The sequence below is a fragment of the Sinocyclocheilus rhinocerous genome, unplaced genomic scaffold (genome assembly GCF_001515625.1).
Source record: "Sinocyclocheilus rhinocerous isolate Xijiao unplaced genomic scaffold, SAMN03320098_v1.1 scaffold1912, whole genome shotgun sequence".
Taxonomy (NCBI): Eukaryota; Metazoa; Chordata; class Actinopteri; order Cypriniformes; family Cyprinidae; genus Sinocyclocheilus; species Sinocyclocheilus rhinocerous.
This window is the reverse complement of record NW_015634463.1, coordinates 344,535-356,218: the sequence shown is the minus strand read 5'-3', so window position 1 is coordinate 356,218 and position 11,684 is coordinate 344,535. Positions and strand designations below refer to the sequence as shown.

The 11,684-nt window shown below is 38.2% G+C and overlaps 1 protein-coding gene across 1 annotated transcript in view; it reads right to left on the bottom strand.

Moving 5' to 3' along the window:
- Positions 1 to 5,834: 5,834 nt before the first annotated feature.
- LOC107745590 (homeobox protein unc-4 homolog) overlaps positions 5,835 to 11,684 on the bottom strand; it is a 12,498-nt gene continuing 6,648 nt past the window's right edge. Inside the window, exons 2-4 of the mRNA XM_016559487.1 lie at positions 8,880 to 9,285; positions 8,244 to 8,419; positions 5,835 to 7,046 (exon numbers count right to left, since the gene is read on the bottom strand). Coding sequence (XP_016414973.1) covers positions 6,033 to 7,046; positions 8,244 to 8,419; positions 8,880 to 9,135 — 1,446 coding nt within the window. The 5' untranslated portion in view covers positions 9,136 to 9,285 and the 3' untranslated portion in view covers positions 5,835 to 6,032. The remainder of the gene's footprint in view (positions 7,047 to 8,243; positions 8,420 to 8,879; positions 9,286 to 11,684) is intronic.

Genomic DNA, 11,684 nt, shown 5'->3' with positions numbered 1-11,684 from the left:
GAGCGGGTCTTTTATGAATCGGACTAACTGCGTCCTCTCCGTATGAAATGGGGAAGGTTAATGTGGTTTAAGGTATAAAATAATTACCAATTATCCCAGGGTTAACTACACCCTTTGACAATTCCTTTCATGTCCCGCTATGTTGGGCTTGACCCAAATCAATGACAAAAGTTACCTTATAAATCCCCATAACAAAGTTTGACCTTCCACAGCTAAGTTAGGGTGGTGGTGGTGGTTGTTTGGAAGAGGAAAATAAAGAAAAGCTGCGAGTGATATAGGGAGAAAATAATACTCTACTATAATGAAAAGCATAGTTAATGTTAATTCAAAATGTCTGCACTCTGCATGTGTTAAAGCCTCTAGGAACAGAAGTCTTTATTCTGAAATTCAGCACCAGTTGCAGATTTTTACAACGGCCCTTCAAACTGTCACTTCACCGTTATGTGAAGTCATTTTGATGTTAACAAGTTCTTTACTGAGAACATCAACGCATTTACACCTTCTAGTGAGCTGTGATGGGTTACATTAGCTTCACAGAATCCATTTTTAATACTGCTCCCTTAGCCTGTATATTTTTAAAGCAACAGCTGGATCAAGGAGCCGCTAGTACGCTTTTGGAAATTTGGCAAATGGTCAGAGGGGAGCTTATTTATCTCTCACATAACTAGAGTTATTTGTGACCCGTAAAGGGTCGACACTTACAAATAGATTTGGACAGTGTTGCCTTAACATCTGGAAACACTATTTAACTCATCCCATCTCAGGAAGTTTTCACACTTCACGCTTCATTAACCTCTAGGGTCTGGAGTCCCTGGGAAGACAGGGGAGTGAAACGCCTGTTTACACAGCGCCTTCTAAATCACCAGCGAGAACTTTAGCCATCACTGTGGCACATCAGCGCATGCAGGTGAGGAAAATACAGGTGCCAGGCTCTCGAGGATCCTTCCCACCCATCTCCATTTTCACTTCTAATTGATAATGAATTAGCTTTCAAGTGAGAATGAACTGCTAGTGGCAGTTCACAGTGAAGCACATTCTGCCTAGATTTATTTTGTATCTTACTATCGCCAATGTCTGCATTTTATTTTGTGGATGCCTCATTGTGCCCATAGTTAACCATGCACTATGAGTTTGTGTCCTATTCATTAAGCTGATTATGAAGAAGAAAACATCTATTTTTGGTATACACACACAATAGCATATTTACACCAGCATGAAATGGTTGACAAAAGGGATAAAGCTATTCAGTTGTTTTGTCCAGTTGTGCAAAGTGTGTATCAAAAATGGACTTTAGCTTGATGGACGTTTTTAATTTATAAAGTAATTGCTTTTCTTTGCTGTGACATAATCAGTCTGCATTTTGAAATGAGAAAAATCTTTTGCCAGTAGCAATTTTGCCTTATTACAAACATTTGAGGAGGTTGAATAAGTTAAAAAGGTTAACAAATTTTGAAACATAGTAAGATCTACATCATAATAAAAGAAAATCATAATAAAAACAAAACGAACTGACACAAATATTAAATATTCTGCATTGTGTCAGTTCATTTTGCTTTTATGATGATTTTTGGATGATGCTTGATTATTGAAATATATTAATTCACATATTCAAAATGTCAATGTTTGTTCAAACAAATACAATTTTAGTAACCTATAGTTAGGGTACTGCATTTTTCAATACAAGCATTTTAATATAAGGGATGATTTGTTGGAGCCTATGGTCATTAAGATCCAGAGAGATGTGCTGGCTCCACATATTCCTAAAATCTCTTGTTGAGATTTTTGTCATGGACCAACAAATTCTCCTTTGGCCAGAATTCAGTGGTTTATCAGATGAAATAATGAAACACATCTCACAAGGTGATAATTAGAAAAGAAGAGCAGCAGCAGCCACAGGCTGTTTGATTTTTAATAACCACAATGACCAGGGGAGTTTGTGTTAACATTTGGGTCATGTTTATCGTGCTGACTTACACCGGGTCAAGAATATGTATGAAAAAAAAAAAAGTAAAATTCAAATGCTAATACATTTGATACTGTTGTGACAAAGAGGTCCATAATCTAGTGGTATTGTTTTTAATGAAAGATCTATGGTTTGTTCATTTTCCCCATGGTACACCTTTTGAAAATAGTCTCTTTTTATATATCTAAAGAGTGAATGTTCAAGTTAAGCCAGCATGTGATAACAAAAATTATGGAACCTAATTAAATGATACAAATTAAGTGTTAAAACATACTATATGGAGACTATGGAACATATTTTGAAATAAACCAACATTTTAAATATTTTGTTAACTGCATTGCTAAACTAAATACTAGAATTGCCTATTCTAAACACAAAGTGCATTATGAGTTGCTCTTAATGCTGTTTTCACTCTTTTAATTGTCCTCAAAGGGAATTATTTAATTAACTCACTGAAACTTCCCAATTAATGGTCTCTTTGTAAATTAGAAGATGTCTGTGTGAAAACTCGCATGCATTTGTGTTTCAAGCTCGGGACAAAAATCGATAATCCCTCATATTATAAGGGGTGATTGAATCAAAGTTCAATCTTATTTCAGTAAAAAGGAATGTTGAAGTGATTGCAGGGACAGAAGCCTCTACTATTGGTAGCCAAAGAAAAGCAGTGCCACTTAGATCTTTCTCAATCACTTAAAACGGTACTTGACATTTGGCTTCTATCCTGCAGCTACTCTGCCATGCATTTTAGGATTACTTTACAGCGTATGCCTATTAATTCACCGGCGGACTTCAACGCTCTTATCTCTGCCATGCAAACGCGGGATGGGGGATATAACTGACATGCGCATTGTTTATTTACGATCCCTGAATTGATTAACTCAAGTAAGGTAGAGGCTTTATATTTGTGTCGTCTTAAAGAATTATATATTTTATCACTTTGTGTTTTGGGTTTTATTTTCGTGAATGTTAATGATAAATAGAGACGAGCTTTCTAAATGTTATTCATTTAATTTAACCATCATTCTCATATTTGTTCAGCTCTCTATAGATTTTTTGTCTCTTTTGCAATCAGAAATATTGCCCTTTGACAAAGGTTTTGGTCCTCAATCGACTTAACATAACACCTTACGATTGAGTTCCTCTAATTCACTCTCTATTCGATATGTCGATCTCCGAAAAACATAATTAGCTATTTTTATATTCCAAAAATGCAATTCAGACGATTTTCAGGTCTATTCAATAAAATACATTTGTTTTTCGTCAGGATACACGAACGGCCAGGTAACTGTGAATAATACATTGCATTGCCAATTAATTAACATTTGTTTGGGTTTAACCACAATCAAAATGTATCTGTGGCTATGATTATTGCAAAAAGAGTTCAAGCGAGCTTTAACTACTGATGAACGCCACATTTAATTCTATGAAGGTTTATATGGAAATCCAGAATGGGTCACTGATTTCTCCAGCCACGTTAAAGCGGTGTAGTCTAATAGAGAAGCAGAATAGGCCTATAATCACTATTCGGTTGGCCCGTTGGCCTTGCACCTGTCCTCGAGGTATATGGGGCGCTCTCTGAGTTTAGCAAAATATAAAACGACAAAAGAAAATAATCTACAAAGCACTCAGGAAGGGGTTAAGACTGGGTGTTGCAAATGAGGCTCTTGAAATCACCTTCATAATTAATTGCGCGAATTTGATTCTATTAAATAAAAATAACACGTATTGAGGAACTCAGTTAGCATTAATTAAGCTTGATATCCTAATTTGGGAAATGTGTTGAGGAAAACAAGCGTTTTCCGAGTCGTTTTACCCCTGATGTTGTTGAATACCAGCTTTCTGCCTTTGGGCTGCTTTTCTCTCCTCAGAGAGTTGAAAATGAGAAATGGAGATGGAATATCAGGAGGTGCTAAATTAGCTGCCTGATCTGCACTTATTGCTGCACACACACCCCCATTACTTTGCTGTTCTCTCTCTCTCTTAACATTCCAGGCATGGCGCGGCGTCGAGATAGCAGATTTATCAAATGGGAAAATGAATGCATGATGATCAGTTAAATTGAAAATCAGCGCCTGCATGACAGCCCGACCTGACACCTCCGTAATTAGAAAGAAAAATGATGGCGTCCGATGCATAATAGAGCAAAAACAATTTACACTCTCCCATAATGATCCAGCGTTCAAATTGAAAATTTCTCCGGGTAGAAATTGAATTCATAAAGTATGATTCATGGAGGACACATCTCCTGGAGGCTGCCTGGGCCATATCGATTGATAGTTTGTCTTGAATCATACAGCGTGCTGCTTTCAGGCAAAAGCTTAACTACTTAAGTAAATCGCTAATTTCACCTTAAGGCCAGCAGTGTGCAGCCAGCGCTACTCCTATTCCCTATTCAGATTGCAAATGAATTAAACATGAACGCGCCCGGCTAGGGAAAAACAGCAGCAAATTGAAGGACACCTCCAGACAACTAATATTTTCTAAACACTTGTTTTTTTACATATACAAAAGGCAACTGACTGACTGAAATAAAGATATATTAAACGGTTGACTTGGAGATAGCGGGATGATGGCTTCAAATACCTAATCTTTCAGTAGGGTCAATAACTAGGGTCAAATAACTAGGGTCTATTGTTTTTATAGCAATGGGCCATCTTTATTTCTCTGCATTGTGTGCAAAATATGTTCTTATTGATTGTCCTGACATCTTTTCTGCTCTCCCCCTGTGGTTTATCTTCCCCACTTTTGTGCAGTCTATTTGCCCTGGACGCCATATGCTAAGTCTTAAGTCTGTCTCTGGTGAAAATTATGTAAATATTATGAAAGAGACACTGGCTCAGAAATTCATTTGCGCCTGCCCCACTGATTATTTTCAATTTATTTGCAAATCAAGACCCGGTGGAAGTGAGACGACCAGAGGATGTCTAAGAAGACAATAAACGCGCCTGTATGACCAAATTAAACACCTTGGAAAATGAAAGTACTAATTCATTATTGGTATTTACCGGTTATATTTATCATGAAAACGATTCTATGATTTTATTGCCTTCTTTTCTTACCTCGCCTTTAGATCTGGTCAACAGTGCTGATATTACCAAGGCGCAGATGTCTGGGAGCCCCCACAGGGTCCCATGGGACCGCCAACCCTATTAGAACAAATGTGTTCTGCTATTGTAAATAGGCACGTTTGCTTCGCCCGTCCTATTACAGCCGACGCATGATCAATAGGCTGATAACACAGGAACATCAATATAAGCGACAGAACAATGAGGGATATCATCGAACATCTATCTTAATATAGCCAGCTACAAGGGCCCTGACAAAGTGAAAAGCTCATGAAAATTCCGCCCCACGAATTCCCATCTCCTATCCAATATGCACAAACACACTCCCAGCTGCCGGGGCTATTATTTTCGTATTTCAATTTGACACCCCAGCCTTTCATGCTAATTCTATTATTCTTGGAAGTTTATGTGATTTCATATCACTAGAAATCGGTAATGTATTATAACCCTTTGGGCTAAAATAAACTGAATCCCTGCAGTAGCCACCGGGAAAATAATTACTTTCATATCAAAACTCTGCAGGAGTCGAACGGGTCTTTTCGCCTCCGGCTCGTAACCTCATTTCTGTGTAGCTTATAGATGAATAAATTTGTTAAAGCGATACACAAAATACAACATGGTTGTGGGAGAAGGAGCTATAGCCCACAACATAAGCTCTATTTAGGGCCATGCACGCTTAAGTTTGTTGTATACAATCGATTTATTTATGAAAAAACTTACATATATAAATATCTTAATACTTTGTACAACGTTTGAGGTTTTGTCTTGTTTTTTTTTGTCTTGTTTTTTTTTCTTTTACAGTTTCTTGCAGGGAGCTGCTGTTCAATAAACATCTGATAGCCCACCACACACATACACACATTTTTCACACAAATATTTCCCCTAATCAGAATATAAATATGTCAATGAAAACGATACGTTTCGATATGTCGACTTTTTTCCTCTTCGCTTAATCTGCGGTCGTGCAATATCGACACGCTCCTCAGTTTCTACTACGATTTCATTTATTCCATATCGACGTCAACTGAGTCTTTGTCGGTGTCCTTGTTGCTTGTCGCTGATTCTGAATTTTGTGGTGGATAGTCAGGTAACGACTGCTCCTTTTTCTCCGACTGTGGAGACTTTGGATCGACGGGGTCTAACTCTATATCTTGTGGGCATCTTTCGTTACAGCTGCCCGCCGAGTGACCATTAATGGTAGTCTGTGGTGAACTGCTCTGTGGTGAACACGTTATGTTGCCCGACTGACTGACCTGGCCTTTGATTGCTCGCGCACCGCTGTTGTTTACACTGTTGGTCTCCTTGGCGTTCCTGTGTCCTAGGTTTCCAGCAAAGGTACTGTCAGCAACTGGCCCTTTCTGGCCATTTTCAGCATCAGGGCCTGGTGCTGTGCTCTTCAAAGCAGTCTGTGGAACAATGAAACCGAGAGGTTGTGTAATAGGGTACAGTAAAAAATGTCCTTTCCCTATCAAAGGCCGTGGAGCCGGTACTGGGAAGTCCATAGGCGGCTTGCGCCTCGGCCTGGAGTCCGACAGAAGGCTTTCCACACTGAAGGGATTGAGTTTTTGAAGAGTGGAAGACCTACTGTTGGAGCACAGGTTTGACTGCTGACCGCTGTCGGACGAGTCCAGCTCGGATCCACTCGCGTCTTGGTCTGCGGTTCTTTGGTTCTGGAGTTTCTGTGGTGTTTGGTCACAGCTTGGTTGCGTTTGGTTTCGGCCCATGTCGTAATGGATGCTTTGTTCACTGTCCGTTACTTGTGACAAGCCACTGTCACTGTCAGATCCTGGGGTGTGAAATAAGTCCCCGGAAATGAGTTTGTTCTGCGACTTTAAAAGCCTTCTTTCGTGTTTCCTTTTCTTTTTCTCCATCCTCTCTAGTTCTCTGCGCGCAATTTCCTCTGGGTCCATTGGTTCGCCACTGCAGGACGTCGGATGGGAGTTGTGTGCAGGTCGCCCCGGTCCCTTTTTCGTGTTTTCCTTTTTTCTCCATTTCGCTCTTCGGTTTTGAAACCATACCTAAACATGAAAAGGAAAAAAAAAACATTTATGTTCACGTCATTAAAATAATGCCAAGTGTGCTGAGATAAATACATATAAAAAATATAGGCCTTCTTTTAAACATAATATATGCAAATTATATTTACGTTATGTGCATAGCTATATATTCTCCTATACAAATTATATATACATACACATTATATTAGTATATTTATAATATACAATACAGTATATTATAGGCCTATTTACTGTATTATTTTTTGTTGTTTTTGAAACATTAAACATACAAGTATTAAAACACATTTTGCTTAATTATGAGTTGCCAGTATTTTATAGAATGTTGTAAATTTACTGAATATGTATTATAAATGTGGTATTGTTATAATATAATTTTAAATAAAACGCAATTATCCAAACATCACATTTTAGAATAATGTTATGATTCAAAAATATCATCTTGAATGCTGCTGTAAAAGAAGACCGCATCCTAAATGAATTACATTACGCTCCATGCAATTTAAGGCAAGGAGTTTTGATTTATAGGCCAAATGTTTGATTCTATGTTTTCAGATTAAAAAATTATGATAATGAACTTACGCCTGACAGACATGCTATTTTGCACAAAGAAATATGTTCTCTCGAACAGAGTAATATATCGACTGAATGTAATTATTTAGCCTAGTAATATTTTATAAGGATCGTGCACAATTATTCATGTAGGCCTATATTTTCCCTCAATTTCGCAAAACATTTAACCCGACTGTATGTAAAAGAGAATCAAAAATATTTCTAAATATATCTATTAAAGCTAGCCTATTCTATTTTTGTGCAGAGATCTCTTTATATTTTTTTCTGCTAACAGTGGGGCCTACTTTATAGTTTACAAAATACAGTACAAAACTACAAAAAGACGTCTAAAAAATTCATGTAAAAACACTTTTTTTAAATAAATTAAATTTTAAATAAAGCTTCCTAAACCTTAATAAAGACAATTTAAAAAGAAGAAGAAGAAGAAGCATTTTCATAAGCACATCCCCTGTGTTATACAAATAACATATGAAAGAAAAATAGCAGAACAAAGAACAAGGGGAAAAACAAAAACAATAAGACGTGGCTATTCATAAAACCATGTTGTGTTTACACCAAAATAATTTTGGATTCATCTGTTCATAACGTCACAGCACAACACGTGAAAAATACATTTATTGTATTTACCTGCACTCTCGATTCTATCAAATCCAATCTCAGAGCAAGTGCTTCCCTCATGAACACATCTGGATAGTGACTTTCATTAAAAGCCTTCTCTAATTCTTCCAGCTGCCAGCCAGTGAAATTGGTACGAGTTCGTCTTCTTTTACAACCCGGGCTATCCTTGTCTGGATCACCCGAATCTACATGAAAAACAATAAATTAGCATCGCTTGTAACTTGCACAGTTACAGTGGGCCCACTGATATTCTTCGTATAGTGTTTATTTGTCGGCATGAGCGTTTACTGTTAACGCGTAAGAAAGGATAGAGAAAACGAACGCCATCAGTTTTGTTTTCTTGCTAATGTAACTATAAATAATACGAAGAGATGGAAGTTGTCTACATGCTGTCAAGAATTTTGTAGAATATTTTATATTAGCCTCTCTTCCTTATAAAAGTCATTCTGCTTTAATTCCAGTAAACTAGCTTGAACACATGAGCGAATGAGGGAATCCTTTCTTTTGTTTCCCCTGGCTATTCCTCAAAGCTTTATGTGGGGGGGAAATAAATATATATTTTTGTTTTACAACATGACAGAAACATGCTTTTTTCTTCAATCAAAAACCATTATGCCAGTTTAGGACAAGTGCGTGTTTGCTTACCTGTCAGTTTGTACTGCTGGTTATCTCCATTCATACCGCAGCCAGACAAGAGAGGGTTAGAATTCACCAGAGACGCCGTGCAGGAGCCGTTAAGTAATCCTTCTATTGAGAAAGGAACCGCGGCCGTAGATTGAAGTTGATGACCGGCTAATTCGTACACATGATGGTGGCTTAGATGGTACGGAAAGCTCACCATCCCACCGAGCGAGCCTCCGAACTGGGCATGAGGTGGATCCAGTATCCTGCTGTCCATCATCTCCCAGGCAAAAGGAAACGACGTCTGGTGGTTGGTGATGTGAATTTAAAAAACATGCAGCGAGAGTGGCCAGCGAGGAGGGGACATGATGTGGAGAGTAGGATGAGCTGTTCTTTATCAACGCGAAGCTTCCAATAATTAGCTTAGGCTCTGGGAATTTGAGACCAATGAGAAGCGTTAATCGGCGCTGACGTCAGAGACGTAGTCCGAAAACGCTTTCCATATCGATTGCTAATTAAACCTGACATCCACCTCAATAAACAATATCAGAGCTGTCACAACAAGACAGGAGGGCTTTGATAAGAACTACATCACGACTACACAGGGGGCCTTAGAGGGAGAGCGATCAGATTTGATACCCAGTTAAATGCTAAATAGACACTGGAATCTCACCTCGGACTGCAGCCACACACAGAGCGGCGGATTCATCACCGTTTGAATCAATGTCCCTCTATTCATTTCAAATCTTTTGCACACACAAACAAACATAAAAAAGGAAAATAAAACGGGAAACCGGGTGAAAACAAACATACACCCATACCGACTCGTCAAGTCGAAATGTTGCCATGTGAACAGGTAAGATTCCTAGCGCACTGTTGACAAATTGACCAACCCACTATCTAATCTGTTTATTTACGTGGCAATTTTTGGGCAACTTGTCAAAAGTCAAGCCGAAGAAATCCGTCGAACAGAGCTGTCAAATGTAATTCCGAACTACAACCAGACGCGCCATAATTCTAACACAATGCTTTCAAAAATAAGGAGAGTGAGAATGATGTGAACCTACTCGTTTGATAACGCTGGAGGAATAAATGAACTTTTAATTACACGAATAGCTAATTAGAAGGCACTCGACATTTAACAGAAAATTAGATATATTTCCCCAGCCATGGCACTCCGGTGTAATTAATGTCATTTAAACAGCTGATGTACAAATTGTGCGCGGTTTATTTGTGGTCATTGTGTGTAATATCATGCTTGCTTTAACTTACAACAGTTGCTACACCTCTGAAACAATATTAGTTTATTAACGTAAGGCGCTCTCCCATGAGTATTAGGCTAATTGATATTATATATAGTTTCAATTATAACATTTTGTTTCCAGACAGTCTGTCAGTATGGAAAACAAAATTTAAAAAAGAACAATGAGAAAATAAAACGGTAAATAAGTAATAATTGTTTATCGTTTCATATTGTGAATTAAATCTAGATCAGACTATGTCACCTTAATCTAACATTGTCATTAATTCATCTTACAGTAATATAGCTATGTGTTATATTTAGGCAAGTGAACTGTCTTTTTGAATAGCCTACAGAATGGTAATCAATCCCACCGCTTTAAGAGGCCGTCCTGTCTCCCCCTCTCATTACAGAGAATTAATTCCACTTTATTTGGCCAGTGTCTGGAGTTGTCATAATGTTAATCTGAGTTGAAATTTCGCTCCCCGCTCTCTCCCTGACCCTTGGCACTCGGATTGGCGTGTTGTAATAACCCGAATCTTTCAACAGAGGCCCTGATAACTGTTACCTTATTAGCATGCAAATTGTTTAATTAATATTATTATGAGGAACTATATAATCCGTTCGTCTCTTGACCTCGAGCCCAAATAGCACCCCACTGCATTTCAATGTTTAAATTTTAATGAACCCTTTAAATATGTCTCAAGATCTATAGCCTTGTATCCCTTTATCTCACAGAGAGTGCTTTTAGAAGTTTGAGGAATCTTTGAATGTTATTTTCTGTGTGTCTTAAACCTATTTTATCATACTGTACACAAGTATGAATAATTCGGTTATCCAGATCCCTTTTTGAACATCAGAATTCTATAATTGCAGCTTTGACAGTTCAGGGCGCGGTTCCGTCCTGGCGCGATCTTGGCTCAATGAAAAGCAGCCCTTGACACGCGTTCCCGGGAGACATTGCATTTAAATCCGTTTTTCTACAACCAAGTGGCATTGTCAGATCCAAGCTTTAATTAACCCGATAATAAGACGAACACGACTTGCTTTCAGGGCCGTTGTTAGACTGTCTTATTTGCCATTTATTTGGATTCTGGAGTTTCAGTCACAATTTAGGCAGTGTTCAGTGGGGCACATTTATAAATAATGTCTTTTATTGAGCACAGACGAATGTAATGTTGTATTCCTAAAATGATAACTGGACATCTGATTTGGTTTATTAAACATAAGCACGTTTATCTCGTCTTAGTGGATCACGGGGCGTTGTGCGTGTTCCACTTTATTTAGTAGATTTCAGTCAACTTAAGGCCAAAATAAAATAAATAAACGTGTCATGGTGTGGTGCAAAAAGTGTGCAACTTTGGAAAGGTGGCTATGATGAAAAACTTTAATGATAGACATTTTAGTAAGTCAACAACTTTATTAGATCAACGTTCAGAGGAAAAGACGGAGGCAGGACTGGACCTCATCCACAAAACAAACACACCTACCAGTAGCCTATCACCAATTACGCTACATTCCCTGCGTTCATCCTCAAGCCCATTCCCCGGAGCTCTCATATGCCTGGAGCCATTATATAACTGGGGCAT